The sequence below is a fragment of the Pteropus alecto genome, unplaced genomic scaffold (genome assembly GCF_000325575.1).
Source record: "Pteropus alecto unplaced genomic scaffold, ASM32557v1 scaffold113, whole genome shotgun sequence".
Classification (NCBI taxonomy): Eukaryota; Metazoa; Chordata; class Mammalia; order Chiroptera; family Pteropodidae; genus Pteropus; species Pteropus alecto.
The window spans coordinates 3554961-3576578 of record NW_006433949.1 but is presented as its reverse complement, the minus strand read 5'-3'; the positions used below and the strand labels follow the sequence as shown (position 1 = coordinate 3576578).

The following is a 21618-nucleotide window of genomic DNA, read 5'->3' as shown; positions in this document are numbered from 1 at the left end:
CCCCAATCTGGAAGCCCCAACGAGCCCTCTGCATTTGCTCTCCTGGAAAGTGAGTAGCTGCAAGGTCCCCGTGGGGAGATCCCATCAGATAAGCTCAGTCTGGAAACGAAAACGTGACAGTAAAACTACAAACTGATGTGTTTCATTTACTGTGCCACATGTGGGGCCACTTATCAAGCCTAGTGTTTTTACGAGAAAAACTGGACACACACTGAGGAGTATAATTCTCAAGTCTCTGAAATATCGGCCATTTTAGGAGGCATTGAGAAAAAACGATCCAGCATTGTCTTTCAGTAAAGCACACTCGCATGTTCTTATGGCTCTATGGGAAGAGGAAAGTCGAGGGGGGAAGGTCAGGAGTTGGAAATATTATCTGATGAAATAATTACTTTCGCAAGCTGCTACACTGGCGCCACGGCGACCGAGGGTCCGGCACAAAGGAGCGCCCGCCTGACGATCTGATGCCCCGCCCAGCAGCTCGCCACCTGCAGCCCGGGGCTGGGCCCGGGGGAGGGGGCGCCCGCAGACCCCCGCCTCTCGCCACGCTACCTCTTTTCAGGGCACTGGATCAGACATGGCAGATAACCAGCCAAAAAAAAAAAAGAAAAGACCAGGGGGAGAGGGTTACCAGGAGGGGAAAAACCTAAAATTTGGACTCAGAGAGTCTTTTCAAACACTTTAATCCTTTCGTGCTGATGGTTCCTGGAGCGTCCGTGGCTGGCACTGGACCCTGTGCCGGGAAAATTCGACTCCCTAAGCCAATGCGTTAAAGAGGAGACTGCTAATCAGCTAAATAGAAACTGGAATCTGTTCACATGAAGTCTCTTTTCCCCCCCAGCACCAGAGGGACACCATAGTGTTCTGAAATACACTCTTGACATCATTTGGCAGGCAATCCTATTTTGTTGAACATGATTCATCCCTTAGGTTATTGTTTTTAATATTAGAAAGTGAGCTTTTAAATGCCAAACAAATTTTGCAGCAGGGAGACAAAAGATACTCCAAGTGGTCTCACTGGACCTTCCACCAACTGCGTCCACCAAATGGCTTAAAAGACAACCTTCCCATGGTGTCTCAGAAGCGAGGCAGAGGCAAAGCTCTGTCCAACTATTACCTAATACGAGACTTTGTTCTCCAAGTTCACAGAGACAGTGTTTGTGGGCTCAGGGCTGCTCTCAGGTGGGCAGAGCCTGTGGAGTGAGGACTGCGGAGTGTGAGCTGCAGAGGGAATGAGCGAGCGCAGGGCAGGCTGGGTGGCGAGGCCGCAACGGACGCTGCCGCGGCTACAAAATGCCGCTTATTACTCAGACGTACCTCCTGTCCATGTTGCCACTGACCATGAGATTGGGAGGGCTGTCCCTGAGGTTGACGCACGTGAAGTCGCCAAGCGCATTCCCCAGCTTCGAGAGGCAGCGTTCCGCTTCCAGGCTGTACACCAGGATCTGAGGAGGAAGAACACGCAGCGTGCCATTATGTACAGCAGACCTGCGGCAGACACGGTTCACTCGGCACCGTCCACACACGACCGTTATCTCAGCTCCTAGGAAGCATGTTCTGCAACTACATAGCCCGATCTTCTCCAGGTCACGACACTACAGGACAAGGCTGTTAGAATGACGAAAGGAAATGCAAAAGAAAACAAAGGAAAATCCAGAGAGTGCCTCGGGCCAAGGTGCAAACGAACTCAAAGGACACAAAGAAAAATGCCAAATGAGGAAATCAGGTTTCCCAGTTTCCCAACGCAGAAGAGCTGTGGAAAATAAGGTCACTGCTGCTTCCGGTTGGAATTAATGGGAAGGTAACAGATCCAGCACGGATCAAGCTGAGCCAACATGGGTTCTCTTTCTTTTGCCTCTGTATTTATACCACAGAAGGTAAAAGAAAGACCAGTATGAGTATCCAGGAAGATGAAGCTTGCATAGTTAACCACTAGGCGATTCCTTTAGGCTAAACTACAAACCCAAACACAAAGTGCTAGTCCCCCACTCTCTCTCCCTCTCCAGTCCCTCTCCACTTGCTAATTTCAGGAAGCTCGGTTCCAGGAGGAATGGGGGCAAATAAGGCATTCTGCATCTCTAGACAACGTATTCATTAATGTGAATACTTCTGTGCCTTCTCTCCAGCAAAAAGGAAAAAAAAAAAAAAAAAAAGGATGATGTATAAATAATCTTCCTGAAGATTATTTAAGTCTTTTACTAAAAACGAGTCTTATCGATTCAACTTAATTAACATTAAATGCTTGCTACGGGTGAGTCACTGCTGGAAGTACTGGGGACACAGTCCTCGGCCCCCAAATTCGCAGTTCGAAAGCCTCCTCGTTAACGCACACACAGTTCTATGACACGTTCTAGTCTGTGGATCATGTGTAATATTAATCACTGAACTGAAAAGTTTTAATATTTTGTAGTGAGATTCTCCTGTCTTAGCACAAGTGTGAAAATGTGCTTCCTTTTTCTTGTTAACCTATTTGTTTATCAATTATTAGTACACAGGTTCTTATTTTAGTACTGAATTAATATTGTCTCCATCTTGAACACTGGTGATCTCGCCATCAACACATACTTCAAACAAGTCAATCTTTACAGTACAAACACTATATTAACTAACTACTGCTAACAGCACCTAAAAAAAAAAGGGGGCAATTTCAAATTTTAAAATGCCTTAACCATAAAGACTATGGAGAATAAGCAAAATTGTATTTTTATTTTTATGCAGTTGAAAAGTTTCCGAGAAAATTTCAATAATTCTAAAATATCCAAAATAAGATTATTATCCCAGGCAAGAACACAGAAATAATCAAATCTTCTATCTACAGAGAATAACCTAGAAATGGCATTAAATCACTTCCTGGAGGGAGAGAAAAATAAAAAACAGCAACCTCATGGTCTACCATAAAAGTAATATTCTGCCCTTATTATCATGGAGCTTTCAGTAAGAGTTCTTGGACTCAATATCTTGTTTTGAAAATACTTCGACTTCTACAGCAGGAAGGTTGGCCTTATAAAATGTGCATGGTATTTTAAATAATTAGAATCTGATATTAGTTGCTTCCTAGTCTCTGCTTTTTCCAGAAGTTCTTCCTTGATAAGTGGATGGGTCATTTCTGAGTGGAATAGTGAGATCCCTCTTCAAGAAGACTGCAAATTCATCATAAAGACATCTAAGTTAGTCGTCAGGAATCAAGTATTTTCTAAAATGTTTAATAATTCAATGAATCAGAACTATCAGAAGAGTACCTTCGCCATTACGTTTAGTTAAAGACCACAGAGACTGGAAAACACATTACCCATCTCAAAGGCGGTTCTTTCCCTGTTACAAGTCCCTTAACGACCTTTACCATTCCTCCCTCCCTCCCACACTCTCTCTCTTTTAATAAGGTTGAGCAAATGGGACTTCATTTTATCTGATTGCCACAGACTAGAGAGATTAATTATTCATGCTCACACTCTCCCTCTTGTTAAGACCATGCATTAGACTAATTTTTCTCTTTATTGCCCTAGTTGGGTGAGTCTCAATCCACGGCCACTTGACTCACTCTGAGGTGTATGGATATGCTGGAAAGAAGGAAAACTACCCGTAGCTAAAATCCTGGAGAAAATACTCTGCACTAATGTGACCGCCAAATCAATAGAAGTTGCTGGGGATTTTTTTCTTTTAGGTATCAAATATATATTACCAAAGAGCTTAAATAGTGATCACAGAGCAAACTTTCATAGATGTTAGATATTTAAGAATTATCTAAAATACCTAAACCATGTTAAGACTGGGAGAATGCAGTGTGTAGTTTGGGTGGTTTTCCTTTCTTTTTAGCTTCCAGGTGGCTAGATCTAGAGGGCACCTAGTGGAAGCGAGTATTGTTTACAAAGAACTTTAGCAGAAAGTTCTATTTTTTTCTTTTTAGAGATCTTAAAGTATTTTCATAAATCCTAGTCTTAGAATCTTAACTTTCAATTTTGTCCAAGCTAATCTAACATAACAGAATTACATAACAAAAAGTGGCAAACTTTTATACATCCACCTCTCAGAAATAACCACTTTAACAGTTTAATGTATATACTACCAGACTTTTTCTATACACATCTATCTGTCTTGTGTCTGTCTGTCTCCCGCCACTTCCATATGTGTGTATAAAACTGTGCTTTTCTCTGAATGGGATTATTGTTTTGCAATTTGTTTTTCCTACTAAATAACATGGGAGTTCTTTCCTTGTCAGTGCCTCTAGATAAATTTTGTTCTTTTTAATGGCAGCAAAGAATTTTTCAATAGATATTTGGGTTGTTTCTAATTTTTTAGACAAAATAATTTTTTAGACAAGATGGATATTTGGGTTGTTTCTAATTTTTTATTCGCTCAATAGCTAGTCAACAGTATTTATTAGTCATCTTCTATGCAGTAGGCACTGGAATGAACAGGGATGGTGGATGACGTGCAGCAGCCTCAGCCTGCTGCCAGCTGAAACAACCCACCTCTTCGCCAGCTGGTGCACGGCCACCAGCTGTCCTGCTCCTCCATACAAGGGACTCACCTCTCTGAGGAGACCGACCTCATGGCCATGTCCTAGCAGCTGGTGTTGGAAGCAGCAGGGGCAGCAGTGTAAAGTCAGGAAAGAAGTGGCGGCCACAGGCCCAACATCTGGAAAGCATCGGCCACTGCCCTGGTATAGGCAGGCTCTGGACCCTCCAGGTGTGACCTGGACCATTTAGAGTGCCCAGAACTGCTTTCCAACCAACCCACGAAGGAAAGAGCTGAGACATGGCTACTGTTCCTGCGGTGGGATGAGCTCAAGGCAGGTCAACCTCCCCCTTCACCCAGCCAGACCGGATTTAGCACTGCGAACGCTTCCTAAATCTGGGACTGTACCACCCTCATATTTAAGCAGGAAGCACTTGCACATGGGAATCGCTATGAAGAGATCACAGAGCCTTGAGGCTCCGGACTTCTGGTCATGTACCGATGAATGACAACAGAAACCTTAAGTTTACGAAAATAGTGAGTCTTCCTCATACTCGTATGTGCCCAAGGTGTTCTGCTGACAACAGTATCACCCCGAGTGGCTGCTCACCTCCTGAGAACCCCAGCACTGCCTCTCCAAGGAGTGAGGGGTCGTCCGATGGCTTCCTTACAAGTCTGTAGCATTTTTAAAGGCTTCGTGAATTAAAGCTAACTTGTCTGCGCCGTTTTAAAAAAAGGAAAAGTGGCAGAGCAGAAGTTTAGGAGACGACGCGCGGGGCTGAAGCAGAGTAAAAGATAAAAGACGCAGGGGACGGTGCGAATACAATTCCTGGAGACGGCGACGTCCACCTCCTTTCTTTTCGGATCCCTAGCAACCCGCTCCATCGCTTTTTTTTGCTCTTCTAAGGGGGAAAATATGATAAGAAGACAAATTCTAGAGAGCAAAGCAAATAACCCTTTACTCGTCCATCCCTAACGAGCTTATTTTGTGCTCTTTGTGCCCTTAAGACACAGAGCTACTTCTCTCGTCAGTGCTGCAGGTATCTGCTGTCTACACGCTTCATCTGGTGTTCCCAAGGTGCCATCTTAAATTGTGCATTACCCTCCCCCTCCTTTTCCCCAGACCTACGGTTCTCAAATATTGAGGGGTAGGAGAGTCACAGAGGAGACTGTAATTTTAGGTCAGCTGAGACTGTGACCAAGCACCATGCCGTGTATTGTAAAACGCTGTCCTAGACTCGGCCTGAAAGATTCCTTGAGAAAGAGACCCTATCATTCATTCTTGCAGCTTTGATTAAGGACTCTTCAGCTTCCAGGTGCTTAGAAAGTGCTTACAGACTGATTGGTACACATTATCAAGTAAACTCAGAGCTTAACACAGTCCAGGACACAATAAATACTCAGATATTCCTTTTTTTGAGTAACACATCCCTCTATTTCTTGATGTCTAATCTTGCTGCTGGCTTGTACAAAGGAACCACTTCATCCGACTCAAAATAGGAGGTTCCACAGATCTCTCTCCGTAATATCCAGATTCTAGAACTCCTAAACTGTACCCACTGCTGACAACATGGCAGACTAGAAGGTCTGGAAAACCCTCCTGTTTCCAAACACCGAAAACACTACGTAAGATTCAGTCTATTAACAAACATTCCTTCAACCATTCTGTTTAACTTCTAAGAAATCATAGAAATTCTGAGCAGCCCAAAATGGAGAGCACTAAAACCAGAAAGGACAGTGAGCTCCCACACCAGGGTGGTCTGGGGACATCTGCCAGTGTCAGGAGCCTAGAGAGCTGGGGAGCAGGAGGCAAAGCTTGTAGCCAGCACCAAGTGGAACATCAGAACTGAGACTTCTGCCCAAAGCTGGGGCCCTTGTGCAGCTATGTACACTAGGTAAAAAGCAAATTAGGGGAAAAAAATCTGTTCTTTGGCAAAGAAACTTGTCGGCCTCAGGTTCAGCTAAGGATGGAGAATGTTTGCTCTAGGGTTTGCAATCACATGTCCGCCCTCACACAGGTTCAGAGTTTGAATTTATACTACCTGCAAGGCCAAAAAAACCCCAGCCCAGTAATTAGTTTACAGTACTGTCAGGCTGGTACCATGCCTTCTAGTTCCTGGCAGAATCTTCTCAGGAGGAAGACCCTCTCGACCCAAGCCCCTCAGGAGAGCTGCAAATCAAGATCAGCCAAATATGAGCTCACGATAAAACGAAATTCCAAATACAGAAAGAAACAACTCATTGTAAGTGACAGGCAGAAAACAGACGAATTAGACTTCCAAGGATATCAGATAAAGAATGTTTATAGAGTAAAAGAGGATATGGGTCAAAAGCGGAAAATTGATTAAGCAGCTCTGAAAAACCAAACAAACAGAATTTCTAGAAATTAAAAAGTCAGTGGATGAGTTAAGTAAGTAATTAGAGTCCAAGAGAGAATTCTGTAAATTGGAAGACAGATTTTAAGAAATGATTCGGAATGCAACACAGAGAGCAGAGGAGGAAAATATGAATGAGCTGTGGATAGTGCAGAGGAGAGAACAAACTGGCCTAATACACAACTAACCTGAGTCTGCACAGAAAGAATAGAGAACATGAGGAATAGGAAAATTTCGACAATGATCGAGAATTTTCTACAACTAAAGGAAGGAAGCACAAAAAAATCCCCAACAGGAAAAATAAAACTCCACACCTGGAGGCAGAGTGAAACCACAGAAAATTAAAGACAAGAAAAAGATCTTTAAAGCAGCCAAAAGAAGAGAAAGTCCTAGAAAGGAATGACAATTAGACTGACAGCCAACTTCTCCGTGACAGTGACATCGATGGAAGTCACAACCAATAATCTCTTCAAAAGGCCGAGAGAGAATAACTGTCCACCTGGAATTACAGAGGCTGAGCCAAACTACCTGAGAATGAGAGTGAGATAAAGATTTTGATGAGGGTGAAAACACAGAGAACACCTGAAGCAGGGGGACCCTCACTGAGAGAACTTCTAAAGAATACACTTTTGAAAGATGGAAAATCATGATTTAAAAAAAGATGTGAGCTACTGAAGGAATTGTGAGTAAAGATTCAGGTAAGTCTGCATAAAAGTACACAAATACTGACGATAAACAACAACAACAATGCCGATTTGGGGTTAAATAAATAGAACAAACTGTATCTAGTCCTTATTATTACCAACAGCCAGTGCCCTGACTCAGGGCGACGCACCACGAACACAAGGATGCCAGACGCACAGGGGACCCGCCAGCATTGCGGTGTGGAGTGAAGAGAGGCCTCCTTGGATACCTGTACTGCATGTGGCACACAGGAGGGGCTCTGCATATATCTGACGGAAGAATGAAGAAATGCTGCATAACTCTGCCTGTATCTACAGGTGAACAATACACCGGCCTTACAGTAAAGAGATGCTCATGCATACAACTGAACGCAGTAAGTCAATTTGCTTTCCACCAACAGCAATGTATTCAGCTGGTTCAGAAGTGGAGGTACAGTTTCATTTGATACAGACTTTGAAGTACAAGACTAGTAATGCTCATTTAAAAAAAAAATAAAACATATAAACGAAAAAGACTGCCCATTCTTGGGGCAGAATTTACTCATGTAAATGACCCGAGTTGCTATTCTGACCCCACATAAATATGACCCACAAAAATGTGGTCAAAAACTTCACTACGAAAAATGCTGGGTCCACATATCAATGTTCGCATACAAAGCTAAGTGAAGAGCCCCTATAAATTCACAGATGAGCTCAGATTTAAAAAAACAAAACAAAACAAAAAAAAAAAACAATGAGAAAGACAGACAATTGGGGAGGGAGGGGGAACGAGTAAGAAAAGAGTAAATCATACACAAAACAGCCAATAAAAAAATAAAAAAGCAGTTAATATACATGAATAATGGATGTCTGATTTAAAAGCAGTTTACTCCGATATGATGTAATTTTTGACATTCAGCCAGAGAGACTATTTTGTAAGTCCTTGCCAGAGATAAGTCAGAGCGTGAGGCTTGGTAACAGGCATATCTGTGAACATGTGGAAAATGACTTTCACCACCATCCCAAAGGTGACTTTCTGTTGGCAAACAAAAACTTGCCTCTCAGGTGCACTTAGCAGCAGCAACGAGCAAGATGCAAAGCTTGAAGAAATGGCCCCCTGACAAGCACAGATCCCTGAGCACCCCCCCCTCGACAGTTTCCATGACATGCTTCTGGCACAGTCCACATTCAAATGCAACACAAAGGGAGAAGCAGCTTGGGCTGCCTTCATGTTTAAGTTTTAATTGGAGTGACAAGCCCATGAGGCCAAGATATTTCAGGGACGGGACGGTGTTGCTGAGTGTCGCCAGGCGCTGGGTAGGCAAGGCCCGTGTGTGCTCTCCATCACCAAGTGCCAATGCACCTGCAACCCCCGCTGTTCCAGGACTGGACTCTGCCCGGGAAGGCACTGCCAATCACTGCAGACTGTGCCAGACTCGGGAGCTTTGTGATGTGGGCAGATGTCTACAAAGGACAGGAGCGAGGCCAAACCAACACCTATTGTGACCTAAGCCTGAAAAGAACCCAGAGAGCAAGAATATGGTCTGGTGAAAATGCAGGCAAACGCGATCCAAATCTATTTCTCTCCCCTCCACGATCTCCACATGCACCCACAGGTACTGGAAATAAGGGAGGGCAAGTCTGCTTTGTGGGGTGAGGAGATTATGCTGATTTGCTTTGGGGATCTCCTTTAACAACCTCTGTCCTAACACTAAGAACCACAAAGAACTGGTTGTGGGTGCATACAATGAACAGGAAATGTTCACCATATAAGCATTTAGTCCAATGAAGAGATTATAATTATTATGCAAATGTGTAACTGAAAGCTGAAAATCCTCACATCCTCTTTTGATGCTCCCAACAGGCCTCGTTATAATAAAGAGCATGGACAGTTCAAAGCACTTCACAAATATTAACGACATTAACTAATCACAGTCTCCATGAGAAAAAAAAAGTTACTATTAAACCTGTTCTCCATTGGAAGACTGAGGCTGCAAACTATGAAATGCATTCTTTAAAATTAAAAGCAATTTGGATATTATTTAAAAAATGAGAAGATTACAAGTGAGATGACTATGCTGTGAAGAGAGTTGTAAGCCTATAAACTCAGTTAACACCGTACGTGGGGTTCAGGATATTACACTGACTTGGATATCAATTTCCTGTTAACTAGTCTGGCAACTGCTAGTTTGGCCCCAAGTTAGACTAGACAAAGGCTTAGAAGAAGACAGGCAGAATGTAGCTAAAACCAAATGACTGAAACAAGCGACAGCTGATGGAGGAGAGTGACAAATCGCAGTGAACATGGGGGCCTTTGGTACAGGGCAAACAGTCCACCCATGGCTCCCCTTCACACCCGGAGGGCATGATGACCTTCAACGCCATACGGTGCATGACGGTACTGGCACGGACATGCTTAGCAGTGCTTCGCACATAAAGAACACTATAAATATTAGCTGTTAACAATTATGATGTGCCTTTCACACAAATCCTTTTAGAATATCATTCCATTTGATTCTTACAACCACCAAGAGGAAGACAGATAAATACTACTTTCTATATTTTATGCATAAAGAAACTAGGGTTTAAGTGATTTTAAATAACTGGCCCCAAATTTCACAGGTAACAACAGTAGCCAAGGACACACTAGGCAGAGAGCCCAGCTATTCTCATTCCTGTGTTAATGTTTGCCACCATATTATTCCTGATTTCTGGCAAAAATGGCTATTAATAATGGCTAATAGAGTGTTCTCTTATGTGCAAAACACTGCCATGATGCTTCTCTCACCTGATCCCCCAATTCCACAAAGTGGGTATCATGATTTTATTCACTTTACATATGAAGAAACGGGTAGAGATGTCAAACCACTTACACGGCTATGAGGTTTTGCAACCAGGATTCAAACCCAGGTGGGTGGGTTCCAAGTCCGTGCTCTTTAAACGTCCACCCCAGGTGTTCAAAGCATGGCCCTCAGACTAGCAGCATCGGCAGCACTCACCAGACGTGCAGGTTCGCGAGCCCATCCCAGGGTCGCTGAATCAGAAGCCTTGGGGCTGGGGTCCAGAGAGCTGTATTTTTCTGACACCTGCTGGCATCTGAGAACCCCTACACTACATTTACACTGCCTCCCAAGCCAACACCGAATTTCAGCCTTTAAAAAAGCATTACTCAGCTCTAAATACTCACTATGTGCTTCCCAACTGATGCCAATCTCATTAAGAATAGTCCTGGGCAGTAACAGTATCACAACGTGGGATGTAGATCCCACACAGAGTCAGAGAAGGGGGTTGCTCACTGAGGACCAGAACAGGTGGTGAGGCTCCTTCTGGTAAGTGAGACTCTGGACGGACCTTTCCTGAAAGGATGAGGAGACGCAGGAGGAGGAGAGGGAATGCTCTGGATCGCACCAGCCTGGCTGGAGCAAGGGCTGCTTCTGGAGGTGTGGGACTGGGAGCCTGACTTCCCTGGTCTTGAAGGCCAAGCAGGAGGTGGGCACCAGGGCCTCCCCACAGTCTCTGGCACACAGCCATCACTCTGACAAACCTGCGATGGACCGTGAGGACCCAGGGAGCCAGCAAGTGGTAGGAAAGGTCAGGGGCAAGTGCGGGCAGGGGGCTGGAGAAGAACTATCTCCAAGTCATTTTTGATATACATCGTAAAACTTATTGTGAACGTGAGATAAGAGTTCACGGCCCAAGTTACCGTCACAATACAAAGAGGCACCTGGAGGAGTAGGTGGGTCCTGGGCCAGAGGTCCTAACCTCGAAAGACCTGAAGAAATCTGGGTACTGACCTGGGAGCAGGAGAGGTGAGCGGAGGCTGGAACCCAGGTCACAGCAGAGCTGCTTTCTCCGTGCCACACAGTCCAGACGATTCCTCTCCTCATTCTGACACACTGTAAACCTCGTCTCCCCTCCCAAGTCCCTCGATTCGGAATGTGAGTATTGAAATGTGGACTGAGCTGGAGTTTTCCTTTGCCTATCTACAAAACCAGATTTACCCTGTAAATTAATATCACACTGAGAAAATGCTTAAAAGAGTAATGTTTTTTTAAAAAAAAGTAACTTTGCATCCATTAGAACTCATCTGCAGCTCAATAATTGGTAAGTTAATTATAAACCTACTGCCTAACAGTGCCTCACAAAAGACTGAAGCTCTGACTAAATCAATCAAATTCATTTATGTATTGAATAAAAAGCAAAAGTTCTCTACTTTGGAATATTACATTAGTCTAGTTTATTGAGCTACTGTGTATTTGAAAATAGTAAAATGTCTTAAATATTCTGAAATTCAAACTCACATAGGCCATTTTCTATATGTTTCTTTCTCCTGCCTTCCCCAAACCAATACCATCAGTCTAAATTGTCTGAATATGTTATACATAATTGAACTCATATAGCCTATTCTGCAGTGTTCCAATAGCCCTCCCCTTGATCTTCGGTAACTGAAAAGCAAACTGAGTTTTAATCCTTGTAACAAACCTAGCTGCTGCTTGGACAGGAGACTCATCTGGCTGGAATAGACCAAAGCCATACCTCCCCCACCCTCCACCCCCGCCCATCTACAAGGTTGAATAAATAAACGTAAAGATCAACCCCAAGTGCACAGTCTCCCATGGGTGTGAAATGGTAAACGAGGACAGAAATGCCACATAAATAATCAGGAGAGCCATTAGAAAAATTAGGCCCTAAATAAAAGTCTAAGCTTAATTCGAAAGACAAACAAAAATAGCAATGATCAGCATATTCTTCAATGTACTAATGTTCTTGTAAGCTTGCTCAGAGCTTCGAGAACACTGATCAATGTTTCTGAAAATCAGAAAATGATACAAATGTCATTGGTACACAAGCCTTCGCTTGGTGAAGAGGGCTAGCTCTGTGTCTCAAAGTGACTCAGCATTTGCATGAACTTACTGCATTAGTTCTGCAAGAGGCTAAATTGACCTGTCCCTTTCTATACTAAATGCATTTTTTCAAAACTATTCTCTGGAAAATGAATCTGCTGAGGGACCACAGACTGCTGCTATCAGTACTTCAGCACAGTTCCCACAGTAGCCCACAGTACCCGTGCCCTGGCAGGCCTGGGTCACCCCAATGCTGCTTCCGGGCCCCCCTGGAAACCCCTCCTCCAGGTCTGTTGCTTCTGCCTGGACTGTGTTCTTGCCTAAGGCTTTCCTGAAGAACTCCAACCTGACCCCAGAGCTGCTGGGGATGGGGAAGTACTGGTGCTCAGTATCTAACAAGTATTGAGCACAGCCATGTGCAAAAGCGCACGACCTACCTTTCCCAGGTATTATCCTGTTCGCAAACAGGGAACCCGAGGCATGTAAGTAACTTGCCTAAGGTTCGTCTGACTCTGAACCCCTTACTCAGTCCCCAGTGGTTCTACCACTACCTTGACTTGGCGGAAAACACTTTTCCCTCTATTTACTTTCTGTGAGTTCATCGCTTCCTCACGGGAGTGAGCCAAGGTCGCTGGAGACCCTGAAGCACTCTAAGCTTCCATAAGCAGCAGCAGCTGTCCAAGAAATACTTTTTGCAGAATCAACATCATCACTGGACAAAAGATCAGAGGTTGTCAGGTCCTCAAAGTCTCCAAGTGAGAGATTTCTTGCTCTGTCTTGAGAAACCTGAGGGCTCCATGAGGGTTCTCCCACCATGTAAGGAGAATCTAACATATTATATAATCACACTAACAATTATATCACGACTGATACCATTTTCATATTAAAATATGCACAAAACGCATTTGAATGTTCAATCCTCCCCTTCTTATTTGTATAATTGTTCATCACTCTGGGATTCAGCAACTTCACTATTGAAGGTCTCCCTATGACCTCACGTCCATCTCGGTGTGGATAAAAATACCTTGACATTGCTAAGTTGCTGTTAAGGAACACAAGGCTGTAAGCCCTGAGGCAGATGTCACGTTTGAATCATCTCTAGGTTTCCAGTGCCAGTCAGAAATCCAGCACATAGTATGCGCTCAGTAGTCATTAACAATGACAGTAACCTCGGCAACAAAAACGGGCCCTTCTGGTAGCATCACTCAATAACCCGGAAAACCGGTCTCCAAGAACTGCTTTCCTAAATGACTCCAAGAAGAAAGGAAAGATAAAACATTTTAAAGGTTTACGGTGAAAGTGAAAAGGAAATGAGATGTGTCCATTGTGAACTTTCCATTTTAAATTAGTCATCCTGCTTCAAAAAGACTAAGTTTTTAATTCTTCTCTGGAATGAAACCTTGAACTAAAGAAAAGACGGACTGCATACTCGGAGGTAGGCATAGAGGAGCGTGGTCGGGATCCACGAGCACCGTGTCTCCGATTCCAAAGGCTCTCCCAGACAGATATTTCAACTCGTGACGAGTGCGAGCAACCAATCCAGAGTCTTTTCACGTCCGTGTGAAGGGAATGATTATCATAAGAGACGTTAGCAATTATTTTCCAGCGTGATGTAAGCTGAGGCAGCAGCGCCAAGCCAGCGTCCTTGTCAAACACATCCCAGCCTTCAGGATTACTTCACTCACATCCCCCTGATTAGGATGCACACCGCGCGCTGCTTAATACGACCTGCCACTGAATGCCAAGCACTTCGGAACTAAATTAGGAAATGTGTCCAAATATACAGAATGATGCTAAGAGCCCTAAGCGGGTCTCTCTCTTCCTTTATGAGGCATGAGACTCGTGGTCAACATAATGCTCTTAAGTGAGGCAATTCTATCTCCTCACCCTCCATCGCTGAGAGCAAAATTTAATTCAGGGAGCAAAAGAATTAATAAAGACGATACAGTATCGTAAGTTATGTTTTCGTGGGTGGAAGTATTTTTGACAGATTCAGGAGGTATAGAAACGAATCCTAAAGGAATGTTTGGGCACAAAGGGCCACAGTGACAGAGCTGACTCTGCTGTCTGCACTGCAGCGCGGTGAGGAGATGAGGCCGGAGTAACTGCGATAGCACTGGTTCTTCTACAATCACATGCGACAGCAACAGCTACCTTTAAGGGCATTAATGCCACTGAAGTCTGAGAACGCAAGAATGCAACAGCAAAAACTTATTAATTCATGTTCATCTCAAAGTAAAAGACCTGTGAGCGGCCCTTCTCACCACACACCCCTTGCCCAGTGAGCTAGGAACTGATGAAAAAGTACCAATTTCCAGCCTGATCATTTCTGCCGGCCATAAGCATGGCCCTTATGAGATCTCCTTAGGAAAGAAACAGTAGAGCAATGGGCTTCCTCAACCCTCTTTAGAAGCCCTCAGCTACCTAGCAGCCTCCAGTGGTGGAACAGCACAACACAACTCCACAGGTAAAGAAACGAGTTTAAACCACCTAATCTCTTCATTAAAAATTCAAGGAACATAGAGGCTGAACGGAAGGCCAAAGGTCATGTGTCCAACCCTCCTCATTTTACAGAAAGAGGCAGGTCAGCTTACCATCTCAATGGAACCACGGACTCTCCCTCAAACAATACCAAATACGCCGAGAAGGGACACATACCAGGGCATGGTGCAGTTCTTTCCACCCTCACGGTGACCTGAGCGGGCTGTCAGCCGCACTATGCTGGTTCTAGGCAAAGCCATGTGATTCTAAATGAATAGGCATCCATCCTAAAATCAGAGAGCTACAAAAATATTTAACGAAGAGCAGGACCAGACAGATCTCTGTATGTTCCTTCTGGCCTCATTTGTTGTGATCTTTCTGTAAAGCTGGTGAGAGAAAAGATGTCAAAGAACTGCTAAAGGAATGGAATGCACAGCCATCTGCCACTTTCCAAGGGACAGCATCTATAGAGGGTGACAGTTATCAAAATTATAAAGGCACAGACCCCTTTGACCCAGAAAGTCTACTTTGAGGAACTAACCCTACAAACACATTCATTAGGACCAAGTGTTGTTCACATCAGCACAAGACCAGACACAATCTAACATCCATCGATAGGGGACTAGCTGAATGAAGGTGTACCTCCACAAGCTGCAACATCATAACGTCGCAAAAAAGAGGCAAAAAAAAAAAAGCCCCAAACAAAAACACATCAAAGAAACACCTAGAAGTTCTGTATTATGTCATAAGAAATGATGAAATGATCTTCAAGAAATTTTGCTGCAGGAAAAAGCAAGGTGCAGAACAATAATGTAGTATTTTACCATTTATATTTTTTATATGTATGGGAGGACTACCCATACACTATGTATAGGTAATTTGCTTACATATGCATAAAATATCTCTGGAAGAATGCATAACTAACTGACAACATTGATTTGGCTCCAGGAGAAGAAACTGGGTGGCAGGCAGAAAGGAGTGGGAAGGGGTCTCCCACCGCATACCCTTTTCCTCTCTTTTGATTTCTGAATCAGGTGACTGCATTACCTAGTCAAAACACACACACACACACACACACACACACAAAATATGTTTAAAAATCTGATCTTTCAACAAAGAATAGAAATAGATAATAGCCACTTTTTTCTATGACTTTAGTTGGTTCAAGCAAATGCTGGCCACGCCAAGGGTGGCCCCTAGTCTGACCTCCGATATTCCTGAGACGTCGCAGAGCACTACGTCTCCGATCCTTCCCACCAGAGCTGTATTCACAAGCCTTTTCTTAGGTTAAATAGATACATTTTCACTACATTACTTGGTTTCATTTCCTTAGAAAACTGTTTATTCACAGAGCTAGGTCCCTTGACAAGAACCAGTTTGTTGAAATCTGTTATAATGCTGCTTTACACCCCAATGCCAGCAACACAACTGGTGCTCTGTAATGGTCTGTGATGAACACACGATGGGCTGGCTAGCTCGATATAGGAATGGATGTATCGGAACCATTATTATTTGATGCTCAGACAGCTGTGGTGCCCATAAATGTTAATGCGATCATCAAATGGTGCAAGGATATTCTCCAACTAAACAAAAATAACATCTCTGGAATACTACAGGTTAGAGAAATTTCAGTTCCTGACTAAAATTTATTCTCTATCAACATTTGGACTTCACTGTCTGCTTTTTATCACAGTTAATCCATAATAGACTATAGCTAAACCCCAGTTTTTTATCAGGTACAAAGATAAACCAAACTCTCTGTTCTCATAAAGCCTTCATCTGATTCCGAGTTATACAGGCCAGAGGCAGAGACACAAACCCCCATGTGTATGTAGCTCCAGGCAAACTCTATCGCTAATAGTCTCACACCAACCTAATAAAATGTGCTGGGACACATGCTGCCAGGCCGAAGCACAGATATAGCCAAAACATGGCATTCACAAGCAAAGTGACACTGAGCATCGCACAAGAGATTATTTGGGAATTATGACATTACCTTATAGGATAACAGGATGACATAGTGTAATTCATGCAGAAACGCGACATGACAATTAGATTTCTTAAAAATGCAAGTTTTTCTGCGGAAGCAGAAAATCCATTAAACACAATCAGATGGCAAGTCCTGCCTCCGCAAAAATAAGGGAAGTTTCATAGATAAAGTTTGGCTTCCCTCACGTTCGAGGGGGTGGTGTTCATGTTGAAGAAACATCTCAATGCAACATTATTACCAGCACTACTAACAACAACCAGCCGCCCACCCCCACAAAGTATTTGAAGGTTTGGTGGTGTATTCACAAAATATTTGGATGACTAAATGCTACTGTCAAATTTCAAATAGATACTTAAACACATGCTTGTAGCAAATTTACTTCCACTCTTAATTTTAAAATATCAATGGAAAAATACCAGTAACAAGTTTCTTAAGGGACTATAAACTTTCAAAAGTGAATTTTCATAAAATTAAGGTATTAATAGGCTGATTCTTACAATTAATGCCTTTAATTAGATTGGAAATTTTCAGAGGCATCCAAAAAAAGTGCCTATTTATATCAATATCTAAAAGATGCTCTCAGTCTAATTTTGCACTGAACTATCCCTTTAACTGATTTCTCAAATATATCTACTACGATTTTATCAAAATATACGATTGTATAGAAATAAATCTACTCAGACAAGTCAAAGAGAAATAGGAACTGCCAGATGAAAAATTTATTGAGAATATGAAAAATTTAAATCAGGCTAGTATTAAATATACGTACTACTTCACTACACTGAGAACTTGAGAAATAAATGAGATAACTCGAACCCGAAAGCATAATGGATGAAAAATTAGAAAGCAAATACACAGTCTTTCTTCTCTCAACAAATGAGCTCACCAGGGATGGGAAAAGAAAATTTTTCAAAGCCCGAGAAAGGAAACTGCCTTAGGAAACCAACTGCTGTCCCCCTTCCCCCGCTTCCCAGGAAGACAAAACACAGAAGTTATAGCACCACAGACTTTTCAGCTCACATATGCTGAATATGCTCCAACAAAGCAGGCCGTCTTGAGCACAAAGGGAGTCCCTTCTCATGGTGAGACTACAGTAAGCCACAAGTATTTTCTACTGCTTTATCTAACTTCCTGAATGAAGAATATATAATTGGAATCCAGGATGCTTCAACTCTTTGAGTATTGACTAAGTTGTAAAACCAGTGACCACCTAGACAAATGAGATTTGACCTTTCAGGTGACCATACACATTATGGGAAACACGATGTAAAAGTCACAACCGGAGGCCAGAACCGAGCTAGGAGTGGTAATGAGAGGAGGCACACGGTGGTGATAGCTAACTCCTACATGTCAGGCATTAGGCTTAAAGCTCTGCGTACATGTTTTCATCTTACAATTCTACAAAGCAAGTACTGCTATGAACCCCCCTGGGATTGGGGTGTGTGTGTCCAGAGCCTGGCTCTCCTCCAGCCCACGGCACTGCCATGCGGAGGAGGGCCTCATCCTTAGGAGCAGTATGTGGTCAGAGCAGATGCTGGCTCAGAGAAGTTTCCTCCCACGGATTACACCACTGCTAGCTCCCGGGGTCAAGGGCAGGCAAAATGAAGGAAAAACAAAACTTTATCCCTCCCTCCCCTGATTCCACTGGATGAGAGAGTTCCACAAATCAGCTCTAAGATAAGACTACGTACTTGGCTGACAGTCAGGGTAGTAAAATGCTAGGCAGTGACAAAATTTAGTCATCGTGCAAAGAATTTCAATTAAAAACGTGTCTGGCTCTGAGTATCAGAAGCACTATCATGTACTGTTGGTGAGAACGTAAATCTTGAAGAGCAGTTTGGCAATGTGTACCAACATATTAAGTGCACATATCCTCTGACCAAGCAACATAACTACTAGGAATTTCTCCCAGAGATATTCTGCACAAAGACTTTTGCAAGTTGCAACACACACTCCAGCATGGTCTATAGCAGCCCAGACAGTGAAAGCAATCTAAATGCCTACCAGTGGGGGGACTGGTTATGCAAACTATGGATTGCAAGCACATGTTGGATCCTAGGAAGGGGGAGTTTGGTACGCACTGACATGGAATGCTCTCCAAGGTATATTACTGAATAAACATGCTGGGTATAGAATGGTATGTACACTATGATCTCATTTCTACAGAGATATGTTTTTAGTGTATAAATGTCCCTATTAAAATTTTCTAGATGGATACCTAAAAACTATGAATAGTTTCTTCTGTGGAGTGGGGCTGGGGGAAAAGAAGAGAAAGGAAACAATTACTTTTCATTTTATATCCTTTCGAAGTGCTTAAAATTTTTTACCATGCTAAATATGTATTTCCTGAGTACATCTTAAAAAAATGTATCAGAGAGCTTTAATTTTGTAATTGCCCTTTAAAAAATAAAAATTGATGTTCTTTTTTGTTAATTGCACATCTTGCTGTTTCTGTACCTTATTTCCTTCGTACACCCATCCCAGACTCTTCACTCCAAAAGCAGCCTGGTTGGCTGAGACATCTAGACAGGTGACAGGCTGGCCATAGACGTAATGGAGGGTTCTGGCAGAGTCGTCAGCCTTTAGCAGATAGACCAGATCTCCAGCAGTGGCTACCGCCACAGGGTACCTTCCGGTATCTGGAACTATTTCAAGGTAGTCAACCTGGTAAAGGATAAGAGTTGTTTAGTCCTTCAGGTCCCAACTACAATTCATCCTGACTTGGTCAAAAAAATATACAGTTCCTCCTACACATCAATGAGAAGACCAGCAAACCCACAGGAAAAGACAGGTAAAGGGGACAGTAAATGAAACACAGTTCTTGCATAAATGAAAAGATGCTCATCATAAAAGAAACACAATACACTCCTAATAAGAGAAATTACACTCCTAATAAGAGAAATACAAAGTAAAAATTCACCGAGATACCATTTTCACCTGTCCTATCAATAAAGAGTCTGCTAAGACACAGGGCTAGAAGTGAAGGGGGCAACCATATGCATGGGTCCCACTGTTTGGCGGGATGTAATCTGGTCCAACTTCTATAGAAGGAAATCTGTCAACGCCTATCATGTCAAATGCACATGTGCTCTGGCGTAGCGAGTCACTACTAGGAATTTACTTACAAAGTCAAATTTATGCAAAATGACTGTATAAGGTTATTTGCTGTAGCACCATTCTGTCATAGCTAAAAACTAGAGAAACCTAAACATGCATTCCTAAGTACTGTAATTAACTAACTGACAGTATATCTATGTGTTGGAATACTATGCAGTCAGAGAAAAAGGCATGGAGACATTCTTTGTGAACTGATACAACTGGGATCATCTCTAAGGAAAATCTGGAGGAAAAGCAGGAACGCAAGGTAACAGGATTCACAGCGTGCTGACGGGTGAAGATAGGGCGGCGGGAGCCTGTGATGTCCTTGGCTTGATGCGCATCAATCTCCTAACAATGGCTCCTCCGAAGAGGAAGTGGTGGGGGGGGCGTTGTTGTGGAAGTGAAATTTCTCACTGGGCACCTTCCTGAGTCTTTTAAATCATGAACCATGAGAGTATAATAACTATTCAAAGAAATTTTTTTACCAGAAACTGAATAAATAAAATTTGCTCGGTTGCTCAGGAAAAAATCACATTTTAACATTTGTGTAAATACCAAAACTGCTGCCAAAACTGCTCTCCCCTGGTTTCAGTGTCATCCAGAGCAGAAAGGCCACCGCCAACAGCATTTTTCCACCACCACAGGATCCCGGACAGCAATATTGCTACCACTTTCTCTATCCCCTGAGGTTCCTTCAAGAATAATTTGCTTTTCTAGATCCATAAGTGGCACATTTCCCCCAAGTGCAGTTTATGACAGGTTTCACCTCGAGTACATTCTGAGTACAAAAGCAGAAGATGGGTCATGCTGTGTAATTAGGAAACTCCACAATGTAAAAAGACAGCACTGCCCTGATAATAACTACAAGAGTTCAAAAGCTTAAACGCTGAGGACTGTCCAGAGGAGCCCGAGACAGAGAGGAAGCGTCTGGGTGATTCTGCTAATCCTTGGGCCCAACAGTGTGAGCGGTGGCCCCACATTGGGAGCCGAGGACCCACCACAAGGGACGGATATTCTAGGCTAACGTTACAGACACGGGAACACTGCCCACGCGATTTGGGGAGACTACCTGGGGAAGACAAAAACGGCCCAGCTCTACAGGCCAGGCGGTGCCCTTTCTTGTGACAGTGTATTATGTGGCAACCCCCCACCCAGGGTGAGAAATAATACAGAAGAAGTGTTAAAACACGTGCCTCTGGCAACAGTTGCTTGCCCCCTTTCTCTACTCTAAAAATCATTTATTTTCCTAAAACTGACATCTTCAGTTTTGCCATTTAATTTCATCTTAATGTTGGATTTTGGACAGACCAAGAGGCTTGGATGGACGGTGGCTGTGCCATTTGCTGGGAGCTATAAAACGACTTCAAAAAGCTTCCAGTCTGTGCCAGGATGCCACCTGATTGCCAAGGCAGGATTTACATTTTATAGAGGGACTCGCATCTTAAGTAACTGTCTGAATTCATATAATTATTGCTGGTCTACAGTGTTCTTTAGTCAGAGACCAGATGATAAGACCCATGGTAGTTTCGAAAACAAACAAATATGATACTTTCACATTTTTCTAATAAAACCCAAGGTGCAATAAGAGCCCCAGGCAGTTTTTGGGGGAACACTAAACCCAAACTTCAGAAATCTGATCATTAAAGAGATGAGAAGCTTATGGAGGTGAAGCAGAGACACCACGGCTTTCTAGTTATTCAAGCCTAACAAGACTT

At 43.1% G+C, this 21618-nt stretch overlaps 1 protein-coding gene across 1 annotated transcript in view; it reads right to left on the bottom strand.

The window, feature by feature from the left end:
- Positions 1-21618, bottom strand: part of FBXW8 (F-box and WD repeat domain containing 8) — a 111028-nt gene that overhangs the window by 24167 nt on the left and 65243 nt on the right. Inside the window, exons 8-9 of the mRNA XM_015586811.2 lie at positions 19262-19468; positions 1315-1442 (exon numbers count right to left, since the gene is read on the bottom strand). Coding sequence (XP_015442297.1) covers positions 1315-1442; positions 19262-19468 — 335 coding nt within the window. The remainder of the gene's footprint in view (positions 1-1314; positions 1443-19261; positions 19469-21618) is intronic.